Below are 27367 nucleotides of genomic sequence, written 5' to 3'. Positions count from 1 at the left end.
AGTGACTGGCGTATTGTGACGAGCCAGTTGTTCGGCCCCCATTGACCAGACGTTTTCAGTTGGCGAGAGATCTCGAGAATGTGGTGGCCAGGGCAGCAATCGAACATTTTCTGCATCCAGAAAGGCCCGTACAGGACTTGCAACATGCTGCCGTCCATTATCCTGCTGAAATGTAGGGTTTCGCAGGGATCGAATGATGGGTACAGCCACGGGTCGTAACACATCTGAAATGTAACGTCCACTGTTCAAAGTGCCGTCAATGCGAACAAGAGTTGACCGAGACGTGCAACCAATGGCACCCCATACCACCACGCCGGGTGATACGCCAGTATAGCGATGACGAATACACGCTTCCAATGTGCGATCAGCGCAATGTCGCCAAACACGGATGCGACCATCATGATGCTGTAAACAGAACCTGGATTCATGTTTTGCCATTCGTGAACCCAGGTTCGTCGTTGAGTATACCCATCGCAGGCGCTCCTGTCTGTGATGGTTCAAATGGCTCTGAGCACTATGGGACTCAACTGCTGAGGTCATTAGTCCCCTAGAACTTAGAACTAGTTAAACCTAACTAACCTAAGGACATCACAAACATCCATGCCCGAGGCAGGATTCGGTCTTGCGGTTCCAGACTGCAGCGCCTTTAACAGCACGGCCACTTCGGCCGGCCTGTCTGTGATGCAGCGTACGTAACCGCAGCAGTGGTCTCCGAGCTGATAGTCCATGCTGCTGCAAACGTCTTCCAACTGTACGTCCAGATGATTGTTGTCTTGCAAAAGTCCCTGTTGACTTAGGGATCGAGACATGGCTGCACGATCCATTATAGCCATGCGGATAAGATGCCTGCCATCTCGACTGCTAGTGATACGAGGCCGTCGGGATGTAGCAAGGCGTTCCGTATTACCCTCCTGAACCTACCGATTCCATTTTCTGCTAACAGTCATTGGATCCCGACCAACGCGAGCAATAATGTCGCGATACGATAAACCTCAATAGCGATAGGCTACAATCCGACCTTTATGAAAGGCGGAAACGTGATGGTACGCATTTCTCCTGCTTACACGAGGCATCACAACAACGTTTCACCAGGCAACGCCGGTCAACTGCTGTTTGTGTATGAGAAATGGTTTGGAAACTTTCCTCATGTCAGTACGTTGTAGGTGTCGCCAACGGCGCCAACCTTGTGTGAATGCTCTGGAAAGCTAATCATTTGCATATCACAGCATCTTCTTCCAGTTGGTTAAATTTCGCGTCTGTAGCACGTCACCTTCGTGGTGTAGAAACTTTAATGTCCAGTATTCTGTATTCCTCGTACCTTGATATATACTTCAGGAGTGATAGGTTTCTGCAGGGTGCTGTACACAAAGAAAAGATATTCGTGATGAACCATAGATTGCTACATTGATAACTTGTAAAAAACTTGATAGACATTTCAACAGTCCCAGTCCATAACCGTTTGAACATGCATCATATGAAAAGAGCTCTTCCATGTAGCTGAACACGTTGTAACGACAAGTGAGATGCTCAGTAATTGTGTTTCGGCTTATTCGTACGCTGCCATAGGCGAATATCAACGTGTACCACGACTCATCAGTTGCGATATTTGGAAGATCCGTTGGTGGTATTTTTTGCCCATGCTACACGCTGTGGCATGTCACTTGTGAGCTATGTCTGTGTCTTGTCTGCCTCACACCGAGGATGGTATGGAGTCTCACCAGTTTCTGTCAGAAGCATATAATTGTTGAGTTACCTACTGCACTGTGGCCCACGTATTCGTAGTCCCAACCTGCGATATCAACAGTCACCTATGACATAATTATGAAGTGGCCCACGGCAATTACTTCTGGTAGCAGAGGAATCTCGGAGTCCAGGTATTCATGACACTGCTTTCATATGAAGACAAATGAGAAGGCTAGTTCTTGTGAGAACCTGGAGACGTATTGGCCTATGATTCGAAGCCACATTCTCACAGCAGTCCAATGCGATAGCCGAATCTGGTGCGTCCTATGGGGATGATTTTGATGTCTGTATCGCCGTGAAATTTCTTCCACTCTGCGTTGCTGCTTGTTCTCGCTTTAGCCAAGAGGATATGAAGTTCCTGAATGCTCAGTTTCTGGGTACATTTATAAGGTTCCATCTGATATTCAGTGTCCGAGTTAAAAGATTAAATTACGATGGCTAGATCGTCTACATAGCAGAATTTCTGACATATTCTGGTGGCGCATAGCTCCTTTGGGAAATTAATTTTGATTTCGCATTGCGTCCTAGTATCGTCCCCAAATGTGACTTTCAGAAATGAATTGTTGATTTGGCATTACGTCTTAGTGATTGGCTTATTAATACGATTGATTTATTAATATGTTTTTCACCAGATTTACAAGTTTCTTGTTATTTATGAATTGTTTGAGCACTCAGTAAGGCCTTCAGAAATCCGTATTTTGCAATTACACTGAAGCAGCTTAGCGAGTGTGAAAGAAATTTAACGACCACGAAGGTGTTGTACTGATGGTGAATACAGCAAGACCCAGCCCCCCAAAAATAAACTCTTAATATATCTATTTAAGAAAAAAAGAAAAACACATCAAAATTTGCTTGAATCATTCGTAAGAGACAATCTCCATTACTTCCGGCTTAAATACGTAGATGTAGGCCAAATGTGGCTTATATTCAGAGAAGTAGTATCGACAGCAATTGAGTTATACCAAGCAAATTAATAAGAGGCGGGCGAAAGAAATCCACCATGGGACACAAAACCGGCCAGATCACTGCTGCAGAAGCAAACAAAAAAGCATACCAAATTTCAAATAACACAAAATCGCTAAGATTGTTGAAGTACAACAAAGCTAGAAATTTAGCGTGGACTTCAATGCAAGACAGTTTTAATGCTCTCTAGAACGAAACTCTGTCTCGCAGTGTGGCACAAAACCTACAGACCAACTGGTCGTATTTAAAGTACACCAGCGCCCAGATACAATACCTTCACTAGGCGATAACGATGTTAATGTTACAAGTGGAATGCCACTAAATAACGTTTTCCGAAACTCCTACAATAAAGAAACTAAATCAATGTTCCAAAATTCGAATGAAGAACTGCTGCCAACATGAGTAACTTGGAAGCAGGTACTGTCAGTGTAGCGAAGCTACGCAAATTACTTAACAGAGGCAAATATTCCGGCCCAGATTGTTTACCACTTAGATTAATTTCAAAGTATGCTGATAAAAGAACTCCAAACCTCGAATATACAACCGCTTGCTGGACAAAAGATCGGTGCATAAGGATTGGAAAGTTACACATGTTACGATAATACTCAAGAAAAGAAATGGAGTATTCCTCTGAAAAACACACCCAAATCACTGACGCCGATGTGCAGTACGATTTTGGAAATTATACTGTGTTCGAACATTATGAATTATACAGTTGACTATCGTTCACTAACGTCATTCAGCGGTTCCTGCTGCATGCTCAGACACTGACCATCGATATGTTTAAAGGTCTTAAATCTATCATGTAATAATAAACGTGCTATGCCATCTACACTGTTTTAAATTACACTGAGGCGACAAAATTCATGGGATACCCCCTAATATCGTTTTGGGCCTTCTTTAGCCCGACGCAGTGCAGCAAATCGACTTAGCGTCGACTGAACATGTCGTTGGAAGTCCCCTGTAAATACCGACCCTTGCTGCCTGTATAGCCGTCCACAACTGCGAAAGGGTTGCGTGTGCAAGAGTTTGTAAACACGAATTGTACTCTCGATTACATCTAAATAATTCAAATGACTCTAAGCACTATGGGTCTTATCATCTGAGGTCATCAGTCCCCTAGAACTTAGAACTACTTAAAACTAACTTAAGGACATCACACACATCCATGCTCGAGGCAGGATTCGAACCTGCGACCGTAGCGGACGCTCGGTTCCAGACTGAAGCGCCAAGAACCGCTCGGCCACACCAGCCGGGTCGATTACCTCTCATCAGTGGTCGTTGGGATCCATGTCGGGCGATCTGGGTGGCCAAATCTTTCGCTCCAACTGTCCAGAATGTTCCTCAAACGAACTGCCAACTGTTATCGCCAAGTGAAGCGACATATTGTCATCCATAAAAATCCCATGATGGTTTGGCAACATGAGGTCCACGAACAGCTGCAAATGGTATCCAAGTAGACAAACATAACCATTTCCATCATTAGAGGACTCAGTCCTTTTCATGTAAACACAGCCCACACTTTTACTGAGTCACCAACAGCTTGCACAGTGCTTTGCTGACAACATGGGTCAGCGCCACACTCTAACCCTACTATCACTTCTTACCAAATGAAATCGGGCTTCATCTGGTCAGGCCACGGTTTTCCAGTCGTCTAGGGTCCAACCGATATGGTCACAAGCCGAGACGCTGCAGGCGATGTTGTGCTGTTAGCAAAGGCAGTCGCATCGGACGTCAGCTGCCATAGCCCATTAATCCCAAATTTCGCCGCAGTTTCTAACGGATAAATTCTTCGTACGTCCCACATTGATTTCTGCTGCTATCTCACGCACTGTTGTTCGTCTAATACCACTGAAAACTGTAGGCAAACGTCGCTGCTCTCGGTTGTTAAGTGAAATCTGTTACCACTGACAACTCTACGTAAACGCCGCTGGTATCGGTCGTTAAGAGGAGACCCGTGGTGAGAGGCCAAACCTGATATGTGGTATTCTCGGCACACTCTTGACATTGTCGATGTCGGAATATCGAATTCCATAACTATTTCAGAAATTTAATGTCCCATGCGTCTAACTCCGCAGACCATTCCCTGCCATAATACGTGGGAAACCTTTTCGCATGAATCCTCTGAGTAAAATGAATACTCCGCCAATGCACTGACCTTTCATGCATCACGTACGTGATACTTCCGCCATCTGTATACGCGCATTTAGGTATCCCGTGACTTTTGTCATATCAGCATGTCGGAAAATGGCACAACTCTCAGTTGAACGTACAGTGTTTAGTGTACAGGGTGAAGCGAAATTCCCGCACTCGGGCTTGGGAGCGCGATTTCTCACATGTCAGCGATGAAAAAACTGTCCGTCACAAAATGTCGTCCAGCGAGAACATCCGGCAGAAAATGAACGTTAAAGAGTGGCAATCTGGCAACACTGTAACCACATATATAGTAACTACGTCTGTCAACATATATTAGATGTAGTGTGCAGTTGGTGCATTCGATAGAGTTCTGGGTTAGCATACAGGAGGTTGAGGGTTCGATTCTGGCTTCAAACATATGTCTTTTATTTGGTAAATGTAGTCCAGGTGGTACGGTATCGGGCATCTTAATCGTCAACAGCGATTGCAGCGGGTCTTCTGGAAAATGTTTGCTCTTGCCAACTACAATCGTAGAAATGCAAGATTGGTCAGCTTTGAAAGAAGCCCTTTCCACAGCGTGGGCTCGAATTTTATTCGCACCACTTCATCTACTAGACGCGAAACCAGTTTTCATTGTACCCTCCTCTAAAGGTTACATAGATTAGTACCAACTCGTTCAGGTCCATTACATTTGGTTAGGGCCTTATGTTGCCAGTAGGACTAGCAACTTGTTTTGCGAATAATTTCCAAACTCGGTTACTATTTGTATGTGTTATCACCATGGTCGCATCAATTGTTTCAAGTGTCTATTTCTTATTAGTCTAACCACGTATTTGTTGTGTTCAGCGTTACACAATGATGCAAATTTAGGGTACACGTGACATACGAAATGGTGTATATTACAGTACAAAATGCCAGAATGCAATTAGCAAGTAACAAAAATGCTGCCCAACCCAGGATTGACCCCACGACCTCCTGCATGCTAACACAAAACTCTATCCACTGCACCAAGTGTACAGCACGATCAACATTGGTGTCAAAGGTAATTACGATACATTTCGTTGCAGTGTTGCCAATTGGCACTCGTTAACGTCCATTTTCTGCCGGATGTACTCGACGGACTAAATTTTGTGAGAGACACTTTTTTGTCGCTGGCGTGTGACGACCGAGTTCCCGAATTTCGCTTCACCCCGTATAAAACACACACTGATGATGCGTTTCAGAAAATAAATACAAAGCGCGTGTGGCATTATGAAATCTATATGGCTAAAAACGTGAATGTTCGTTTGTTACAAAACCTTAAATCTCGGAAAGTTCTTCACCGATAACTTAGAATTGAACGGTTGAAGTAATACATAAATATATGTGTAATATATAAAGGGGAAATTTTGTTACCAAAATTCTCAAAATTCTTCTCTTATATACCCGAAATATTTACGCGACACTCTGATGAACATTCGGACAGACATACAAGGTTTATTTTTTAATGTAAATAATATATAAAGAAATATTTAATATGGAAATAGTGAACACGCTGCTACCAAAAATCTCGAAAAGCCACTGGGTGATGTACTTCATGCTTTTACGTGATACGTTAATGAATATTCCGAAAGGCAGAGGCTAAATATTTTTGAATTATATAGTATGTAAAATATATGTAATATATAAAGGTGAGAAGTTATTACAAAAAATCGGAAGAAACCCTTCAGTAATTCACTTTATATTTTTGTGCCTTGCTCTACTAGAACTGTGATTTAGCATGGACTATAATTTTTTAAATATGTATAACAATTAATTATATGTATAATACGTAATAGGGGAACGTTATTACGAAAAATCTCGAGAACTTCTCGACCGATTTAGTTCAAATTTCTACATCTTACTCTAGCAAACGTTCAGATGGACATTGGCTACGTACAGGGGTAAATTATTGAAATAAATGAAGAATCTGTAAATTAGTTACAAACTACGGCGTGCACACACTTTATTCAATACAGGTTAACGTCAACACAAGTATTCGGATTTAGGTTGTGACATCTTCGATATGCCTGTCATCATTAGTCATGATGGGGCACAGACGAATACCGAAATTCTGCATGACCCGCTGTAGTGTCGGAACATCGATGCTGTCGATAACCTTCTGAACAGCTGTTTTCAGCTCAGCGATGGTTTTGGGTTTATTGCTGTACATCTTGTCTTTAATATAGCCCCACAAAAAGGAGTCGCATGTGTTCAGATCCGGAGAATACGGGGGCCAGGCGGGACCCATGCCATTGGCCTCTGGGTACCCCAGATAAATTATGAGGACCCCAGAGTCTTCCTCCAGGACATCAAACACCCTTCTACTTCGACTTGGTCGAACTCCGTCTTGCACGAACCACAACTTGTCGAAATCAGGGTCACTTTGGATAATGGGGATGAAATCGTCTTCCAAAACCTTCACGCACTACTCGGTAGTCATCGTGCCATCAAGGAATATCGCACCAATTATTCCGGGACTGGACACTGCACATCACACAGTGACCCGTTGAGTGTGAAGGTAGTTCTCGATCACGAAATGCGGATTCTCAGTCCTCCAAATGGGCCAATTTTTCTTATTGACGAACCCATGCAGGCGAACGTGGGCTTCGTTGCTAAACCAAACCTTACAGAGCATTCTAATTTCCATCATGCTTCGCTGCCTATCGTGCAGTTCGAACGTCCGACCGGAAACCGTTCAGAAGTAATGGCGATTACATTTCACACACTTCAATAATTCTTACTCTGTATTTTAGTTGTTTTCGATTTTCTCAGGAAACAGGGAAGTTATGATTGAATTTAGTCTATCGAATCTGATTCGCAAAAACGTTAAAAGAACCGCAAGCCCGCATCTCGTGGTCGTGCTGTAGCGTTCTCGCTTCCCACGCCTGGATTCCCGGGTTCGATTCCCGGCGGGGACAGGGATTTTCTCTGCCTCGTGATGGCTGGGTGTTGTGTGCTGTCCTTAGGTTAGTTAGGTTTAAGCAGTTCTAAGTTTTAGGGGACTTATGACCACAGCAGTTGAGTCCCATAGTGCTCAGAGCCATTTGAACCATTTTTTTTTTTAGAACCGCAAGGTCATAGAAAGGGGAAAGAGGTGTCAATTGGGGGGGGGGGGGGTGAGGGGGGAGTGGTGAGAGGAAATTTACATAGAGAGGGAATAGAAAGATATTAAAAAACTAAAAACCCGCCTCGATTGCGAAAAAAAGCACCTAGTGTTAAGTGTTAACCCAGGTTTCGGCGTGGATAACTACACCTTCTTCAGAACAACAATAAAACCCACATGTGCCTAAGACGACTTTTGTCAGTGGTTACGCCAAAACCTGGGTTAACACTTAACACTAGGTGCTCTTTTTCGCAATCGAGGCAGGTTTTTAGTTTTTTAATATACAGGGTGATTCAAAAAGAATACCACAACTTTAAAAAATGTGTATTTAATGAAAGAAACATAAAATAACCTTCTGTTATACATCATTACAAAGAGTATTTAAAAAGGTTTTTTTTTCGCTCAAAAACAAGTTCAGAGATGTTCAATATGGCCCCCTCCAGACACACGAGCAATATCAACCCGATACTCCAACTCGTTCCACACTCTCTGTAGTATATCAGGCGTAACAGTTTGGATAGCTGCTGTTATTTCTCGTTTCAAATCATCAACGGTGGCTGGGAGAGGTGGCCGAAACACCATATCCTTAACATACCCCCATAAGAAAAAATCGCAGGGGGTAAGATCAGGGCTTCTTGGAGGCCAGTGATGAAGTGCTCTGTCACGGACTGCCTGGCGGCCGATCCATCGCCTCGGGTAGTTGACGTTCAGGTAGTTACGGACAGATAAGTGCCATTGTGGTGGCGCTCCATCCTGCTGAAATATGAATTGTTGTGCTTCTTGTTCGAGCTGAGGGAACAGCCAATTCTCTAACATCTCCAGATACTGTAGTCCAGTTACAGTAGCACCTTCGAAGAAAAAGGGACCAAAAACTTTATTGGCTGAAATGGCGAACAAATGTACAACTAAATTAAACTTTATAGCTCCCTTAATTCGCCGACAGATAGTGCTTAGCTCTGCCTTTTGTCGTTGCAGAGTTTTAAATTCCTAAAGTTGTGGTATTCTTTTTGAATCACCCTGTATTTACCAACGGTTGCTGACGCGCTGCGATGTTGAAGGTTCTGGAATAGAAAGAGATTAGGGTATGCTAATTTCTCAAACACGCTTAAGAATTGCGAAACTTTGCCGGGTTCTCTGGTTATCAGCATAATAATGTCTGGAGTTAATCGTGAGCCGGTGGTGCGGCTGATGTGGTGAGAACAGCGCGCGCTGTGCGTGTGCCTTGCAGCTGACGGCGGAGCTGTTCCCGGCGGGCACGTCGGTGCGGCACCTGCAGATCTCGCAGTCGGCGCTGCGCGGCATCGGCGAGGACGCGCTGGCGGCGGTGCGCGCCTCCCTGGAGTCGCTGAGCGTCATCTCCGGCCGGCTGGCGCAGGTGCCGCAGAAGGCGCTGTCCGGGCTGACGCGCCTGCGCGCGCTCGACCTCGAGGCCAACGAGGTGGCCGACCTCACCAGCTACTCCTTCTACGGGCTGTCGCTCGTCAAGCTCAACCTCAAGGGCAACGTCGTCGAGAAGATCTCCGAGTACGCCTTCGCCGGACTCGAAGCCACGCTAACCGAGCTCGACCTCGCCGAGAACAAGCTCAAGGTGACTAATTACTGCGCATGCGAACTGTGTTTAAGAAATGAACCAGCTGTGTATTAAACAGACAGGAAAAACTCAGAAATTTTTCATTTCTATACATCTGGGAAGGTCTGCAACTGACACAATAGGGGTAAATATTCTTCTAGAACCAAATTAAGTTGTTTTCATCTAATTGCACATCTAGTTTTACAAAGCTCCATTCCTTATTCAAATTCGCCGAAAAAGTATCAGTTTCATTCTTCCCATCTGCTGGCTGTGTGGCACATTCTTATTGTTACCTACTTGAAAATGCTAACTACAGATCAGCTGTTTAGTTTTTAGCCGATCGAGTTGGCGCAGTGGTTTTCAAGCTGGGCTGGACGACGGTTCAAACCCACGTCCACCCATCCTGATGTAGGTTTTCCACAATTTCCCCAAATTTCTTCAGGCAGATGCTGGGATTGCTCCTTTGCAAGTGAAACCTCCCCTTTGAAAAATTAATGAATTACTCTGCTGATAAACCCCTACGTTGTTTGATTTTAAAACAGCTGAGCAAAACTGATCGTACTCAGATATTCACTAAACTGACACACAATATTTTTAGCGCAACGCAATCTGACTTTCAGTAATCCTTACAAAAGAATGGCCCTGACTAACAATAACCTATAACTTTCATGAATCACTTACCTCACAAAAATTTTCGTTACTCGAACAACTGCAATACAGCAAGCGCCAATACTGCCAGCTAAATAAAAGATTCTAACTACTGAAGGCACTAATTTCTGATAGGCATACTTAGAAAGTGAAAGATTTTGATAGAGAACAAACAATGTATTTAGCTTAATAGTGTTCAAAAGTTATTATATATATATATATATATATATATATATATATATATATATATATATATATATATATATAAGTTCATGACATACAGTCTTTCAAATTTACTCTTTCTGGCGGACACACGTCCAGACCATCCGCTCTCAAAACTCCGCCATCTCACTCCCCACATCCACCACTGATGGCGCCTCACCTCCAACTGCGCAAAGCTACGCGCTGTTCACATCCAACTGCCCAACACTACAATAGCAAATATTCCAACAATGCAAACCAGCCACAGACTGCACGCAGCACAGTCAGTGATTTTCATACAGAGCGCTACGTGATGTTACCAACATAAAAACATAAACAGCCTACTTACACAAGGGCATGGCCGACTTCCTTCCCAAATCCAACGGGACTGATTTGCTCGCTATTTGTTCCCTGCCCCCTCCCCGTGGCGCCAAAATCAACCAACCAACCAGCATGCTGCACATTTATGAAATACGTTGATTTGAGTGATGCACACCGCTGGTAGTTTAAATTCTTGGTACACAGATAAAATTTTTTGCATTATCCCGGTTCCCAGAACTTCTGAAGATAGACGTTGACTGTGGATATTGTATTGTAGATACCGTACCTTTGACTGTTCAGAGATGTCAGTAATCCCGCCAAAACAACCATGCATGAGCAGCGCCAATTAGACGGAGGGGGTCCGACAGCCGATCAGTTACAGTCATTCCACCAGGAAGAAGGTACATGGCTCGTGTTGTCTGTAGTTCAACCATGCCTAGACGGTCAATACCGCGTTTCGATCGTGTCCGCATGATTACTTTGTACCAGGAAGGGCTCTCAGCAACGGAAGTGTCCTGGCGACGCGGAGTGATCCAAAGCGATGGTGGACGGACATGGAGGAGATACAGAGAGACAGGAACTGTCGAGGATATGCCTCCCTCAGGCCGACAAAGGGCTACTACTGCATTGGATGACCGCTGCGTACGGATTATGGCTCGGAGGAACCCCGACAGCAACGCCAACATGTTAAATAATGCTTTTCGTGCAGCCAGAGGACGCCGGTTACGACTCAAACTGTGCGAAATAGGGTGCATGATGCGCAACTTCACTCCCGACGTCCATGGCGAGGTCCATCTTTGGAACCACAACACCATGCAGCGCGGTACAGATAGGCCCAATATCATGCCGAATGGACCGCTCAGGATTGGCATCACGTACTCTTCACCGATAAGTGACGCATATGCCTTCAACCAGACAATCTTCCGAGACGTGTTTGGAGGCAACACGGTCAGGTTGAATGCCATAGAATCACGGTCCAGCGAGTGCAGCAAGGTGGAGGTTCTTTGCTGTTTGGGGTTGCATTACGTGTGGCCAACGTACGCCGCTGATGGTCATGGAAGGCGCTCATACGGCTGGACGATACGTGAATGCCGTCCTCCGACCGATAGTGCAACCATATCGGTAGTATAATGGCAAGGTATTCGTCTTAATGGAGACAATTCCTCCCCCATCGTGCAAGTCTACAGAATGACTTCCTTCAGGATAATATCACTCAACTAGAGTGACCAGCATGTTCTCCTGATCTGAACCCTATCGAAAATTCCTGGTATAGATTGAAAAGGAACTTGTGGATAGTATGTCACGACGATTACAGACATGCATCAATGCAAGAGGGCGCGCTACTCTGTACAAAATGTGGACCGCAGCCTCTGAAGGTCTCGCTGTATGGTGGTACAACACTCAATGTGTGGTTTTAATGAGCAATAAAAAGAGCGGAAATAATATTTAAGTTGACCTCTATTCCGATTTTCTGTGCAGGTTCTGGAACTCTCGGAACCGAGGTGATGCAAAAGTTGTTCTGATGTGTGTATGTTACTCCTAAAACGATGATCGAGAATGAGACTTGAATTCCGTGGATAATGCTGTCTTGACAGAGCTATTCATGTACATCTGCTAATACCGACAGAAACGAATCTGTGCTTGTAGGTCTTGAGATGTAAAGATTCGGAGGAAGTGAAATTACACATTCATTTATAGACACAGCTCCATCTAAGCTTATACTCTCCAAGCCACCATAAAGTACGCATTTGTGAGTGCGTACCAATATTAGTAGTTTGCTTTCATATTTCCTTCGCAAATTCTGAAAGAAAAATCACTGCATGCGTCTTCTGCTCTCAAAATCACAATAGAAAGTAAAGGGTGCTGACAGCACACCCGTAACAGAGGCTTCTTCGAATACAGGTTCTCTAAATTTACCCAACAAAATTTCGCGACCACAACGCTCTATTCTTTATGAAAACACACGTTAAAGTCTCTCAGAATCTCTCGTACACTGTCTTAGCGACTGTACTGGCCTTATTAGATCTCCGCAGTGCTTGTCAGATTGTTTCCGATGTCATGGATACTTGATAAGAATACTACTTTACAATTGTACACAGTAACATATGGCGCGCGATTTCTTTACAAAATGTTCAAATGTTGGTGAATTCCTAAGGGACGAAACTACTGAGGTCATCGGTCCCTAGACTTACACACTACTTAAACTAACTTATGCTAAGAACAGCATACACACAGCCATGCCCAAGGGAGGATTCGAATCTTCGGCGAGAGGGACCACGCAATCCGTGCATGGCGCCTCAAACTGCGCAGCTACTCCACACGCCATTACAGGGTTATTACAAATGATTGAAGCGATTTCACAGCTCTGCAATAACTTTATTATTTGAGATATTTTCACAATGCTTTGACAACACATACAAAAACTCAAAAAGTTTTTTTAGGCATTCACAAATGTTCGATATGTGCCCCTTTAGTGATTCGGCAGACATCAAGCCGATAATCAAGTTCCTCCCACACTCGGCGCAGCATGTCCCCATCAATGAATTCGAAAGCATCGTTGATGTGAGCTCGCAGTTCTGGCACGTTTCTTGGTAGAGGAGGTTTAAACACTGAATGTTTCACATAACCCCACAGAAAGAAATCGCATGGGGTTAAGTCGGGAGAGCGTGGAGGCCATGACATGAATTGCTGATCATGATCTCCACCACGACCGATCCATCGGTTTTCCCCTTACAGAGGCATCCAGAAGCTTTAAACTGCGCATACCATCGCCGAATGGAGTTAGCAGTTGGTGCATCTTTGTTGAACTTCGTCCTGAAGTGTCGTTGCACTGTTATGACTGACTGATGTGAGTGCATTTCAAGCACGACATACGCTTTCTCGGTTCCTGTCGCCATTTTGTCTCACTGCGCTCTCGAGCGCTTTGGCGGCAGAAACCTGAAGTGCGGCTTAGCCGAACAAATCTTTATGAGTTTTTCTACGTATCTGTAGTGTGTCGTGACCATATGTCAATGAATGGAGCTACAGTGAATTTGTGAAATCGCTTCAATCATTTGTAATAGCCCTGTATTTTACAGATAATTTATTCTTTCCCAGGGCTCTGCCAGCAAGTCCAACAACAAGTCCAAAGTGTCAAGCATTTCCTGATGCTGATTTTACATGTTCGTCCTATTTACAAGGCCCAGATTTTCTTATAGCTCACTGCAAAAGAATCGTATTCCACAGAAAGAGGCTTTTGTATGTATGGGTCCAAGTGCTGTGAATTTCTTGATGTAAGTGATTCAAACCTACACAGCAAGATGTGCTTCTTTAGGAACACAGCAAGCTTAGAGTTTAACTTCCGATCACCTTTTTCCACGCACTAACTTTCTTTCTAAATCACCATGTTTGCTACCACTGTCGTATATGTAGTCGCATGCTCTGTTGCTGCAAGAACACATGAGAATTTTCTAAACACTGCGATCTTGCTTAATAGAGATAGTCGTAATCATTTGTTTTGTTTTTTTCAATAATTGTGTTAACTACCAATTACACGATACTGAAATATATTATGACCAGATTCGTATAGCCACAGCCATCTACTGAGCTGCTTTTGTGTTTATCTTTTGACAATGCCACTACGGCTCGTATTATGACATGTTTTTAAAACAGATCTGAAGATAACTGAAACTGGTAGTCTGAAGACCTAACAAGTTCGTGATCATGGTCGGAAAAAAAGAAACTTATTTAACACTTTCTCGATCACTGTTTGAATTGCGACCATGTAGCAGCTTGTAAAATTATGATTTTTTAGGTAACTCACGGTTGTGAGGAAAACATAAAACAATAAAATCACACCTTCTTGATCGCCTTTGTAATAAGTACCTGTTAAGGATTTGGCGAATCATGTGTGGTGTTCACAGTCCCAATTATACAGGGTGATTCCTTGAAGTGTACGGAAAGGGAAACGCCCTGCGAATAGTGCTGAAAGAAATGGAAATGCTATGTGCGACGTTCCAAGTAAACTAATATTTACAGACCTATTGCTTTTGTCTGCAGCTCACAAACGTAAGTCCAGAAGAAAATAATACCAATTCATAAGTAAAATGATCAAATTACAACGACTTGATGGGGCTGATTAGTGTAAAGGAAGCACGTTGGTTGGGAAATAAACGAAACATTTGAGCATTGAACTAAATAATGAAACACTTCAGGATGGAAAGACTATACCTCTCTTGCCTGCTACAGAGAACTACTTGACAAAACAAATGTGGTATACTTTCACTTGTATGTTTCCGGTGAGTATTACCAACACGACTGACGAAGAAACTTAATGATTACTTCTCCTATAAACAAAGGATTTGACACTAACTTTTCTTTAAGCAACTGTCCAAACAAAACAAAAGGTAAAGTTATTTTTGTTTGAAGATCTTCTGTAGTATCCAATGACGATATATAAATGTCTTTGCGTTTATGAATCTTCTAAATGGTTTGACGTAGTACGCCACGAATTGCTCTCCTGCGCCAATACCTTCATCTCAGAGTAGAGCTTGCATCCAACGTCCTCATTTGCGTACACATCCAAAAGCGTACACTGTGTAAGAAACTTGTGCAACAGAGAGTCTCAAGATGGATTTGTCCAAAGGTGTTTGATTTCCTACGGTTACTGTTGTTGTTGTGGTCCTCAGTCCAGAGACTGGTTTGATCCTGCTCTCCATGTTACTCTATCCTGTGCAAGCTTCTTCATCTCCCAGTACCTACTGTAACCTATATCCTTCTGAATCTGTTTAGTGTATTCATTTCTTGGTCTCCCTCTACGATTTTTACCCTCCACGCTGCCCTCCAGTAATAATTTGGTGAACCCTTGATGCCTCAGAATATTCACTACCAACCGATCCCTTCTTCTTGCCAACTTGTGCCACAAATTTCTCTTCTCTCCAATTCTATTCAGTACCTTCTCATTAGTTATGTGATCTACCCATCTAATCTTCAGCATTCTTCTGTAGCACCACATTTCGAAAGGTTCCATTTACTTCTTGTCCAAACTATTTATCGTCCATGTTTCACTACCATACATGGCCACACTCCATACAAATACTTCCAGAAACGACTTCCTGACACTTAAATCTATACTCGATGTTAACAAATTTCTCTTCTTCGGACACGCTTTCCTTGCCATTGCCGGTCTACATTTTATATCATCTCTACTTCGACCATCATCAGTTATTTTGCTCCCCAAATAGCAAAACTCATTTCCTACTTTAATCGTCTCATTTCCTAATCTATTTCCTGCAGCATCACCTGATTTAATTCTAATACATTCCGTTATCCTCGTTTTGCTTCTGTTGATGTTCATCCTACATCTTCCTTTCAAGACACTGTCCATTCCGTTAATCTGCTCTTCCAGGTCCTTTGTTATCTCTGACAGAATTACAATGTCATCGGCGAACCTCGAAGTTTTTATTTCTTCTCCATGGATTTTAATTCCTACTCCGAATTTTTCTTTTGTCTCCTTTACTGCTTACTCAATATATAGATTGAATAACATCAGGGATAGGCTACAACCCTGTCTCACTCCCTTTCCAACGACTGCTTCCCTTTCATGCCCCTCGACTCTTATAACTGCCATCTGGTTTCTGTACAAGTTGTAAATAGCCTTTCGCTCCATGTATTTTACCCCTGCCACCTTCGGAATTTGAAAGAGAGCATTCCAGTCAACATTGTCAGAAGCTTTCTCTAAGTCTACAAATACTAGAAACGTAGGTTTGCCTTTCCTTAATCGATTTTCTAAGATGAGTCGTAGGGTCAGTATTGCCTCACGCGTTCCAACATTTCTACGGAATCCAAACTGATCTCCCCCGAGGTCGGCTTCTACCAGTTTTTCCATTCGTCTGTAAAGAATATGGTTCCTATACTTACTGAAAGAATTGTTTTTTCAGAGGCTACAGCGTTAATATGTTTCCCACATTGTACTGCCGCTGCTGTCTGGAACCTCAAGACCGCTACGGTCGCAGGTTCGAATCCTGCCTCGGGCATGGATGTTTGTAATGTCCTTAGGTCAGTTAGGTTTAACTAGTTCTAAGTTCTAGGGGACTAATGACCTCAGAAGTTGAGTCCCATAGTGCTCAGAGCCATTTGAACCATTTGAACCACTTTGTACTGCCTCTAGAACGCAAAGTACGATGTCTAGATGACGAGGGTTACTCTACGTCTGGCAAGCCTGACACCCAGTTTCCGCTGTGTACGACAGATGTTCCCGATGCCGGCGCTGAGGCGACTGGAGAACCTGCGCTCGCTGCGGATGGCGTGGAACGAGATCGGCGCCATCCCGGACGACGGCTACTCCCGTCTCGGCGCGCTGCTCTTCCTCGACCTGAGCTCCAACAACTTCGAGCTCATCCCCGCCGACTGCTTCCGACCGCTGCCCTCCGTGCGGACGCTCTCCCTCTACTACAACGCCATCGAGTCGGTGCACGCCGAGGCGTTCGTATCGCTCGTCGACCTCGAGTCCATTGACCTCAGCCACAACAACATCGTCTTTCTGGACGCCGTAACGTTCCAGGCGAACAAGAAACTGCGAACTATAGACCTCAGCCACAACCACATACACTACATCAGTGGGGTGTTCGCCAACCTGCCGGAACTCAGGGAACTGTTTCTGTCCGAGAACAACATACTAGAAATTCCCAGCGACGCATTCACCGCTTCTTCACAGCTGACGGTTATCTACCTGCAGCAGAATGCCATTAGACGAGTTGACCCGTCAGCGCTCAATACGCTAGTCAATCTGGTGCAGCTCCACCTAAGCGCCAATTTCATTCGAGTATTTCCGAAGGATCTGCTGCGGAATGTGACGAGTCTCCAGTCGCTCAGCCTCGACAGTAATAACATAGCAGGGCTGGAAGTGGGTACTTTCGAGACAGTGAAAAGCTTGAAGGAGCTTAGGTTGCACAGCAACCGCATCGTCGACATTACGAGAGGAGTGTTCGACCCGCTTCCGTCCCTGTTGGAGCTCCACCTGCAAAACAATCTAATCACAAATATCGAGTCAGGAGCATTTCGCAGTCTACAGAGCCTCCAGCACGTCAACCTACAAGGCAACCTGTTGGCCCAGCTTGGCGACGTCTTTTTACACGAGTCACCGTCCCTCGTATCCATACAGCTCGATTCCAATACTTTGGTTGACCTGCACAACGATTCTCTCCGCGGACAGTCCAGTGTTCAGATCATGTGGCTAGGGCACAATCGCCTCACCAGGGTGGATCGCGCAATATTCCGGGATCTGATGCTGATACAGCGGGTCTATCTCACTAATAACAGCATATCGCACATCGAGGACAAAGCCTTCGAACCGATGCAGGCACTAAAGTTCCTGGATTTGAGCCTCAACAGCTTGAGGCACATCACCATCAACACATTCGCCGAACTTCATGAACTGGAAGAGCTTTACCTGTCAGGTAACGGCATTCTCCAAATCGATCCCAGGGCGTTGACATCGCTGAAGAAACTTAGGGTTCTCGACTTATCCACCAACAGTATCGCCGTGCTCCATGACGATATTTTTCAAGAGGGACTTCCTATCAGAATACTTAATCTCAAAAACTGTACGGTAACAAAAATTGAGAAAGGTGCTTTCAGAGGCCTCAATAACTTGAACGAACTGAACCTGCAAAACAACCGACTGAAAGCGAGTTCTCTCCGCCAGATAGATATTCCCGGGCTGCGAATACTGTACGTGTCTGGTAATAATTTTAGTGATATACAGAGTAACGCTCTAGAAGGACTGCCGTCTCTACAGACTCTCGCGATAGATAATGCTCAAATAGTCAGACTACCAAAGAATATTCTAAGTAAAAATAAAGACATTATTAGAATAGATATGAGTGGTAACCGACTGAAACAACTTAGCCGCGAAACATTCTCCGGCTTGAAAACGTTGAGAGAAGTCAGGTTACACCGCAATTCATTCCCAGACGTTCCGTACGCAGCCATATCGAACATTTCTACGATAGAAGTACTCGTCCTTTCAGGGAACTCCCTTACGAGTATCGATATGAGCAAACTGAGTGCTCTTAACAGATTACGGGAGATCGACCTCAGGGATAATGCTCTATCATCCCTTTCCGGATTTGCTTCGGTGAACTTCACGCACCTTCTGAAGGTGGATATGAGTTTCAATTCCTTATCGGCGCTGCCGGCTAACTTCTTCCACTTGTCGACGTCGCTGCGCCGGCTCGACCTGTCGTATAACCGCTTCAGGCAGATACCCACGGTGGCGCTGTCCGACCAGAACCTGCCCAGTCTGGGCTGGCTCAACCTGACAGGTAATCCTCTGACCCTCATCCACGACCTGTCCTCGGTGCAGCGTTTCAACAGCCTCCAGGAGGTGCACATCAGCGCCACCAACCTGACCATCGTGACCAGCAAGGACTTCGAGGCGTTCCCCACGCTGCTGCACCTCTTCCTCGACCAGAACCGGCTGTCGCGCATCTCGCCAGGCGCCTTCCGCAGCCTGTCCAACCTGCTGTCGCTGGACCTCGGGGTCAACGAGTTGGAACTACTACCACAGGAGAGGCTCACAGGCCTCCACCACCTGCGACTCCTCAACGTCACCCACAACAGGTTGAAGGAGCTCGAGGAATTTCCGCAGGACCTCAAGTCCCTCCAGATTCTCGACCTCTCCTTCAATCAGGTACCCATTCAATTAATTGTTAAGCAATTCCCATAAATCACTGGATATTGTAGTTTCCTACAGTAAGTTATTTGAATTTGCTATCTCAGTTTTTGGTAACATTATTTTCGTTTCTGTTCCTTAAACGAAACGTGGTTCGACTGAATCTAGTTCATAATTACGAATACTCCGTTACTTCTTACAGACAGTAGTTACAAATTTGGTATTACTGACAGAAGAAAACTCTTCACTAATTTCTTGATTTTTTTTCCAATGTGGCACTAAACTAACAGTATCCCTTGTCTCTTTAACCAAAAACACTTCACTTTCGCACGAAAGAAAGATGAGATTGTGTATAGGATACTCTCAAGAGAATGGGCTTTATCTACGATTATACGGAGCGTTATGGAAAACTTAACTGTCGTAGGACTACCCGGTAACACGTGACAAGTAATTAATTCACGCAGCAAAAGAAATACTTTCTATTTTATTACTAGCTGACGAACTCGGTATTGCTCGGGTACACATTTCGCTAGTATTACAAACAAACAAACAAAATTAACTGAGTTTGTAGTGCAATTGGCTGGCTCTGAGCACTATGGGACTCAACTTCTGAGGTCATTAGTCCCCTAGAACTTAGAACTAGTTAAACCTAACTAACCTAAGGACATCACAAACATCCATGCGCGAGGCAGGATTCGAACCTGCGACCGTAGCGGTCTTGCGGTTCCAGACTGCAGCGCCTTTAACCGCACGGCCACTTCGGCCGGCTGTAGTGCAATTCCATGGACAGTTTTTGTATGCTGGGCACAGATCCTTCGCGTGTCTACAATGCGATTTTGTAAACGTCTCTACGGTAACGACTCTCTATAGCTCTATAGATGACAACTCTTTCATTCTATTTATATGGATGGGGTGTCTGTTCATTCGGACATGTCCGAAAGAACAAACACCATATCCATGTAAGTATATCATTCTGGCAATACCGGCCATGACCTTCCTCTTCTGTGCTGATACGCACATATTACCCGAACTCTTACGGCCGGCCGTACTGGCCGTGCGGTTCTAGGCGATACAGTCTGGAGCTGAGCGGCCGCTCCGGTCGCAGGTTCGAATCCTGCCTCGGGCATGGATGTGTGTGATGTCCTTACGTTAGTTAGGTTTAGTTAGTTCTAAGTTCTAGGCGACTGATGACCTCAGAAGTTAAGTCGCATAGTGCTCAGAGCCATTTTTTTGAACTCTTACGGGACTTGGTAGGAATGTCTTCCACGAGTAATGAGTGTGTTGGGTAGGGACACTACGAATGTAGTGTGTGTGGTCATATATGGTAAGAATGTGGTTCTCGCGAGAGGCGTGAGCGAGATAGTACCTGCAGGCTCACTATCCTCTGTTTCGTCGGTGGCTCACATGGATAGAGCGTCTGCCAAGTAAGCAGTAGATCCCGGGTTCGATTCCCGGTCGGGGCACACATTGTCACCTGTCCCCGTTCGTATATATCAACGCCCGTCGGCAGCTGAATGTATTAATGTATAATTCTAATTTCTTTCAGTCTATAGCCGTCTGCACTTCGCAGTTGAAAGCTGTCAAATGCGCTGCCAACTATCAGGTATTTCCTTAATTTGTTTCGACTGTAGAAGCGTCTTATTAGCCGGTCGTTGTTAATTTTTGTCACTGGTGTTGCTATTTTTCAGTTAAGTAGCTCCTACACTGGCCTCAGAAGGGCTGAGTGCACTCTCCTTGCCAACAGCACTCGGCAGACACTAACGGTGACCCATCCGAGTGCTGGCCGAGCCCGACAACGCTTAACTTCGGTGATGAGACGAGAATATGTGTTGCCACTGCGCCAAGGCCATTAGCAGTAGTAAAGCACAACTGCATTAAAACTTCATGCACGATGCATAATTTTTTCACGGATCAGCCTGTTTATCTCAAATCTCTCGAACTATGTCTCGCAGAATGACATATTCATGTAGATACACTCAGCGGCTTATATGGATACTCTCTGTAAAGTGTGTTACGAAAAGACTTAGCAGAACAGGTTTTTAAGCGTCATACGCAACGCGGCAGTTCTTCACGCATGTCAGTGCGTACGACATACTATCTCCTGCACTATGTGTGGTACCACGATATAATTTTGTAGGTGCATTTAGCAGTATTCGAGGATAACGTATGCAAAATTTATTGCGAATAGAGTTAGTAGCAGGGATGTAATTAATTTAAACGTTATACATTATGCAGCAGTTTTTAACCTGTCTCATTGTTTATGACGTCATATCTCCTGAACAGATAGGTAGATGGTTCTTATCCCGATAGTGATTGTTACTAGACAGGATGGGATATGTATAATGAGGTTGGCTGATATCGATTCAGTGGTTTAGGAGGAAATGTGGAATACACACGCACACGCAGATACATACATATCTCTTATTATTATTATTGCTATTATTATTATTACTTATTACACACGTTACAGGCCTTTTTCAGACCACGTAAAGCATTTACGACTACTTGTTCTTACTGTTCTTCCAGTACTCTTTCATTCGTTCGCTAAAGGCCATCTTCCTTTTCTTAGGTCCACTTAGCCTTTGGGCTTTAGGTGCTGTCTTCTCTGACAATTTGTGGCTATGGACACTTTTGTCTGTGATGTCCACTGAATCAACCTGTGTTTTTTCCAGATCTAATTTGATTTGTGCCATCCAAGGTGTAGTGGTTTTGAGCCTCTGTATGTGTCTGAGAATTCTGTTAGTGAATCTGGTCTGTGGGAGTCTGCAGATGTGGCCGTAAAATTTTAGTCCCCTTTTCCTGATGTCCGCTGCGAGGTTGGACAACTTCTCTGTGGCATCTGTGGACGGAATCCTGTATCCTTCGTCTGTGAGTTTTGGTCCAATAATTTTCCTGATAATTTATCTTATCTCTGTGAGGATCTTCTCTAGGTCGCCATTGGTGTGTGGCATCTCTGTCTCGCAGGCGTATAGCACCACAAGTTTGATTAAAGCATTCTAGTGACTAAAGTTAGGTTGTTGTGATACCCTGTGGCTTGTATAATGCTCTCCTGATCCTCGGTTACCTGGTGCTGTGGGCTCGTAGGTGCTTGATATGCTCCCTTGACCCTGCCATACTTTGTGCTTATATTCAGTATGCTGGATTTCGTGCAGAAGAACCTGATTGGAGGCAGCTTTAATCGGTAGTAGCAACGCCGTATGGCAGGGACACAGACGTGCAAATCGCACCGGCCAAGTCAGCTACAGGTCGTGAGTGAAGTCAGATTAGGATAGCCTTCAGCTCGCTAGGTTCGCAGCCTCTATTTCGTGCATGTACACTCCTGGAAATTGAAATAAGAACACCGTGAACTCATTGTCCTAGGAAGGGGAAACTTTATTGACACATTCCTGGGGTCAGATACATCACATGATCACACTGACAGAACCACAGGCACATAGACAAAGGCAACAGAGCATGCACAATGTCGGCACTAGTACAGTGTGTATCCACCTTTCGCAGCAATGTAGGCTGCTATTCTCCCATGGAGACGATCGTAGAGATGCTGGATGTAGTCCTGTGGAACGGCTTGCCATGCCATTTCCACCTGGCGCCTCAGTTGGACCAGCGTTCGTTCTGGACGTGCAGACCTCGTGAGACGACGCTTCATCCAGTCCCAAACATGCTCAATGGGGGACAGATCCGGAGATCTTGCTGGCCAGGGTAGTTGACTTACACCTTCTAGAGCACGTTGGGTGGCACGGGATACATGCGGACGTCCATTGTCCTGTTGGAACAGCAAGTTCCCTTGCCGGTCTAGGAATGGTAGAACGATGGGTTCGATGACGGTTTGGATGTACCGTGCACTATTCAGTGTCCCCTCGACGATCACCAGTGGTGTACGGCCAGTGTAGGAGATCGCTCCCCACACCATGATGCCGGGTGTTGGCCCTGTGTGCCTCGGTCGTATGCAGTCCTGATTGAGGCGCTCACCTGCACGGCGCCAAACACGCATACGACCATCATTGGCAGCAAGACAGAAGCGACTCTCATCGCTGAAGACGACAAGTCTCCATTCGTCCCTCCATCCACGCCTGTCGCGACACCACTGGAGGCGGGCTGCACGATGTTGGGGCGTGAGCGGAAGACGGCCTAACGGTGTGCGGGACCGTAGCCCAGCTTCATGGAGATGGTTGCGAATGGTCCTCGCCGATACCCCAGGAGCAACAGTGTCCCTAATTTGCTGGGAAGTGGCGGTGCGGTCCCCTACGGCACTGCGTAGGATCCTACGGTCATGGCGTGCATCCGTGCGTCGCTGCGGTCCGGTCCCAGGTCGACGGGCACGTGCACCTTCCGCCGACCACTGGCGACAACATCGATGTACTGTGGAGACCTCACGCCCCACGTGTTGAGCAATTCGGCGGTACGTCCACCCGGCCTCCCGCATGCCCACTATACGCCCTCGCTCAAAGTCCGTCAACTGCACATACGGTTCACGTCCACGCTGTCGCGGCATGCTACCAGTGTTAAAGACTGCGATGGAGCTCCGTATGCCACGGCAAACTGGCTGACACTGACGGCGGCGGTGCACAAATGCTGCGCAGCTAGCGCCATTCGACGGCCAACACCGCGGTTCCTGGTGTGTCCGCTGTGCCGTGCGTGTGATCATTGCTTGTACAGCCCTCTCGCAGTGTCCGGAGCAAGTATGGTGGGTCTGACACACCGGTGTCAATGTGTTCTTTTTTCCATTTCGAGGAGTGTATTACGCACGTAATACAAGAACTGTGTTATCATGCTTGTTGTATAACTTTTGTTAATGAGTCATTTGTATTCAAGAAAGATAGTTGTTATTAGTTATGTTCCTGGAGTGCAGTAGCAGGACTAAGTTAAGTAAATGTTATTTACTTAAATATTCCCGTACTAGTTATTATAGAATGTTTCAGATTCCTTCAGTCACCCCTCTCGGGCTTGTCTCTATCATCCATCCTACTGCAAACCCCAGCCGGCTGTTGTGGTCTGTGGCGAGCGGCTCTAGGCACTTCTGTCCGGAACCGCGCGACTGCTATGGTCGCCGGTTCGAATCCTGCGTCGGGCATGACCACTAACAGGAGCAATTGGAGCAATAGTCCTTGTATCAGGATTAGCAAAATGTGTGATGTCCTTAGGTTAGTTAGGTTTAAGTAGTTCTAAGTTCTAGGGGACTGATGACCTCAGGTGTTAAGTTCCATTGTGCTCAGAGCGGTTTGAACCATTTGCAAATCCCAGGGGTACCGATCGAAAAGCATCCTGCATTTGTGTGAGGTCATGACCTGCTGCCATCGACATTCACGTCAGAGATCTGTAGCCCTACTTTTTCTGCGCACTCCTTGAGCACTTCGACCTGCCTGATTGCTGTGGTTTCTTTGTCTGCAAGTAGTGGCAGGTCATCCACGAAGGAGCAACAGCCAACTTCCAGTTCGTCCCCAAGTCGTTCTAGTGGCACTGGCTTCCAGTATCTTTGCAGTTTCAGCTCTTTTTCCCATTCCTTAATGATTCTGTCGAACACTAGGTTGAAGAGGAGTGGTAAGAGACCATCAACTTGACGGATGCCTGTCCTGATCTCAAAGGGTTCAGAAATTTCCACCATAAATTTCACTTTTGATGTGGTGTTTGTCAGTGTCTGTCTGATTAGTCGCAGTGTCCTGTCGTCCAAACCTTGTTCGTATAGGATGTTGAACAATGACTGGCGGTCAATGGAGTCATACACTTTCTTAAAGTCAACGAAATGCATATGACTGTCGTATTTCTGAGGGCTTTGATTTGCAGCCTTTTTTATGAAATGGATAAATCAGTGCGCATTTCCAGACATCAGGCAGCTTTTCTGATGTCCAGATGTCTGTGATAATCTGTGTCAGTTCTCTAAGTTAGTTTGGTCGGAGGTTTTTCAGTAGTGCGGCACCTATACCGTCTTCAGCAGATGTTCTGTAGTTTTTGAGTTCAAGGATGTTTCTGTGGACCTCCACTTGTGTCGCGGGTAGTGAGTCTGTGTGCTTCTCTGTCGGTTCTTCCTCCAGGCATCTTTCAGTCAGTACTGAGCAATTCAGCAGTACCGAGAAATACTGTGCCAGCATCTTGCAGTTATCGATTCTTAATCCCTCATTCACACAGAACTGCGAACTGCTCAGAGTTGCTATCTACACACATAAAAAAAGTTTTGCGTCACAGCAGTTCCCAGAACTTCAAGATAGACGTTGACTGTGGATATTGTATCACAGACACAGTCCTTTGACTGTTCAGAGATGTCACTAAATGAGCCCAAGATGTAAACAGCCGTGCATGATCAGTGGCTATTAGACGGAGGGGGTCCCACAGCCGATCAGTTCCAGTCATTCCACCAGGAAGGAGGTAAACGGCTCGCGTTGCCTGTAGTTCAACGAAGCCTAGGCGGCCAATACCGCGGTTCTATTACGTCCGCATTGTTACGTTATGCCAGGAAGGGTTCTCAACAAGGGAAGTGTTCAAGCGTCTCAGAGCGATCCAAAGCGACTTTGTTTGGACATGGAGGAGATACAGAGAGAGAGAGAGATACAGAGAGATACAGAGAGATAGGTGCTGTCGAAGTCATGCCTCGCTCAGGCCGCCCAAGGGCTACTACTGCAGTAGATGACCGCCACCGACGGATTATGGCTCGGAGGTACCCCGATAGCAAGGCCACCATATTGAATAATACTTTTCGCGCAGCCACAGAAGATCGTGTTAGGACGCAAACTGTGCGCAATAGTCTGCATGACGCATACCTCACTCCCGACGTCCAGTGCGAGGTCCATCTTTGCAACCACGGCACCATGCAGCCTGGTACGTATGAGCCCAACAACATGCCGAATGGACTGCTGAGGATTGCCATCACGTTCTCTTCACCGATGACTGTCGAATATGCCTACAACAAGACAATCGTCGGGGACGTCTTTGGAGGCAACCCGGTCAAGCTGAAAGCCTTAGACACATTGTCCAGCGAGTGCAGCAAGTTGGAGGTTCCCTGCTGTTTTGGGATGTCATTATGTGTGGCCGTCGTACGCCGTTGGTCTTCATGCAATGCGCCGTAAAGGCTGCACAATACGTGAACGCAATCCTCCGACAGATAGTGCCACCGGCAGCATATTGGCGAGGCATTCGTCTTCATGAACGACAATTCTCACCCTCATCGTGCACATCTTGTGAATGACTTCCTTCAGGATAACGACATCACTCGACTAAAGTGGCCAGGATGGTGTCCAGATATGAACAGAATCGAAAATGCCTGGGATAGATTGGAAAGGGTTCTTTATGGACGACGTCACCCACTGCGACGGTCTTTTACGTGCTGGCGTGCGATGCTCCAATTGCGACGGATTATACGTTGCTGCTGCAATGCAATTTCTTTTATAATTTTTGTTCACCTACATCTTTACAGCGGTAGATCCTCGCACGTAAACTCCTGACTGCAACTACTTACGAGATCACAGAAAAGCAGTGTTGAGGAAACTGTAACCTCATAGCTACACGCCGGAGGCCGCTATAAGTAAAATTTGCTGAAAATTGTATATGTACTTTAAAGAAATGATTCGGAAAGGGGATGTCACTCGTACTTTAAACATGAAGCTCAAATTTAAACTTTCAATAGGTTTTTTTTGCCGTTAAGCAAGATTATCAGCCCACATTTACGAAAATTAATAAAGTTTCTGCTCACAGTTATCACCATACCTAAAACAGCCAGAACTTTTACCTTCCCAAATTCCGAAACCAATTACTTGTAACACAGTCAATGATCGGCCAATTACTTCTGCACACGATATTCAGTGGTTGTCTTTAGTAAAAGTTTATGCTCGCCATGAAATACTCAGTAAGAATATACTCAGTACCGCCACGCTATATAATTCAAAGTTCACTCGCGATTTTCGTCGGAACGAATATCACAACACTCTAACGTTTTCATAGACAGTTTCTGGTCGCTACCAGATACCATTAGCACTGGACCATAACGCGGAAGTCATCCCAAGACTTCATCTTACACATA

The 27367-nt window shown here is 45.3% G+C and overlaps 1 protein-coding gene across 1 annotated transcript in view; it reads left to right on the top strand.

Moving 5' to 3' along the window:
* LOC124619952 (slit homolog 3 protein) overlaps positions 1 to 27367 on the top strand; it is a 190364-nt gene that overhangs the window by 138146 nt on the left and 24851 nt on the right. The window contains exons 4-5 of the mRNA XM_047146614.1: positions 9195 to 9554; positions 16936 to 19377. Coding sequence (XP_047002570.1) covers positions 9195 to 9554; positions 16936 to 19377 — 2802 coding nt within the window. The remainder of the gene's footprint in view (positions 1 to 9194; positions 9555 to 16935; positions 19378 to 27367) is intronic.

The sequence above is a fragment of the Schistocerca americana genome, chromosome 6 (assembly GCF_021461395.2).
Source record: "Schistocerca americana isolate TAMUIC-IGC-003095 chromosome 6, iqSchAmer2.1, whole genome shotgun sequence".
Taxonomy (NCBI): Eukaryota; Metazoa; Arthropoda; class Insecta; order Orthoptera; family Acrididae; genus Schistocerca; species Schistocerca americana.
This window is presented reverse-complemented; position numbering and strand designations above follow the sequence as displayed.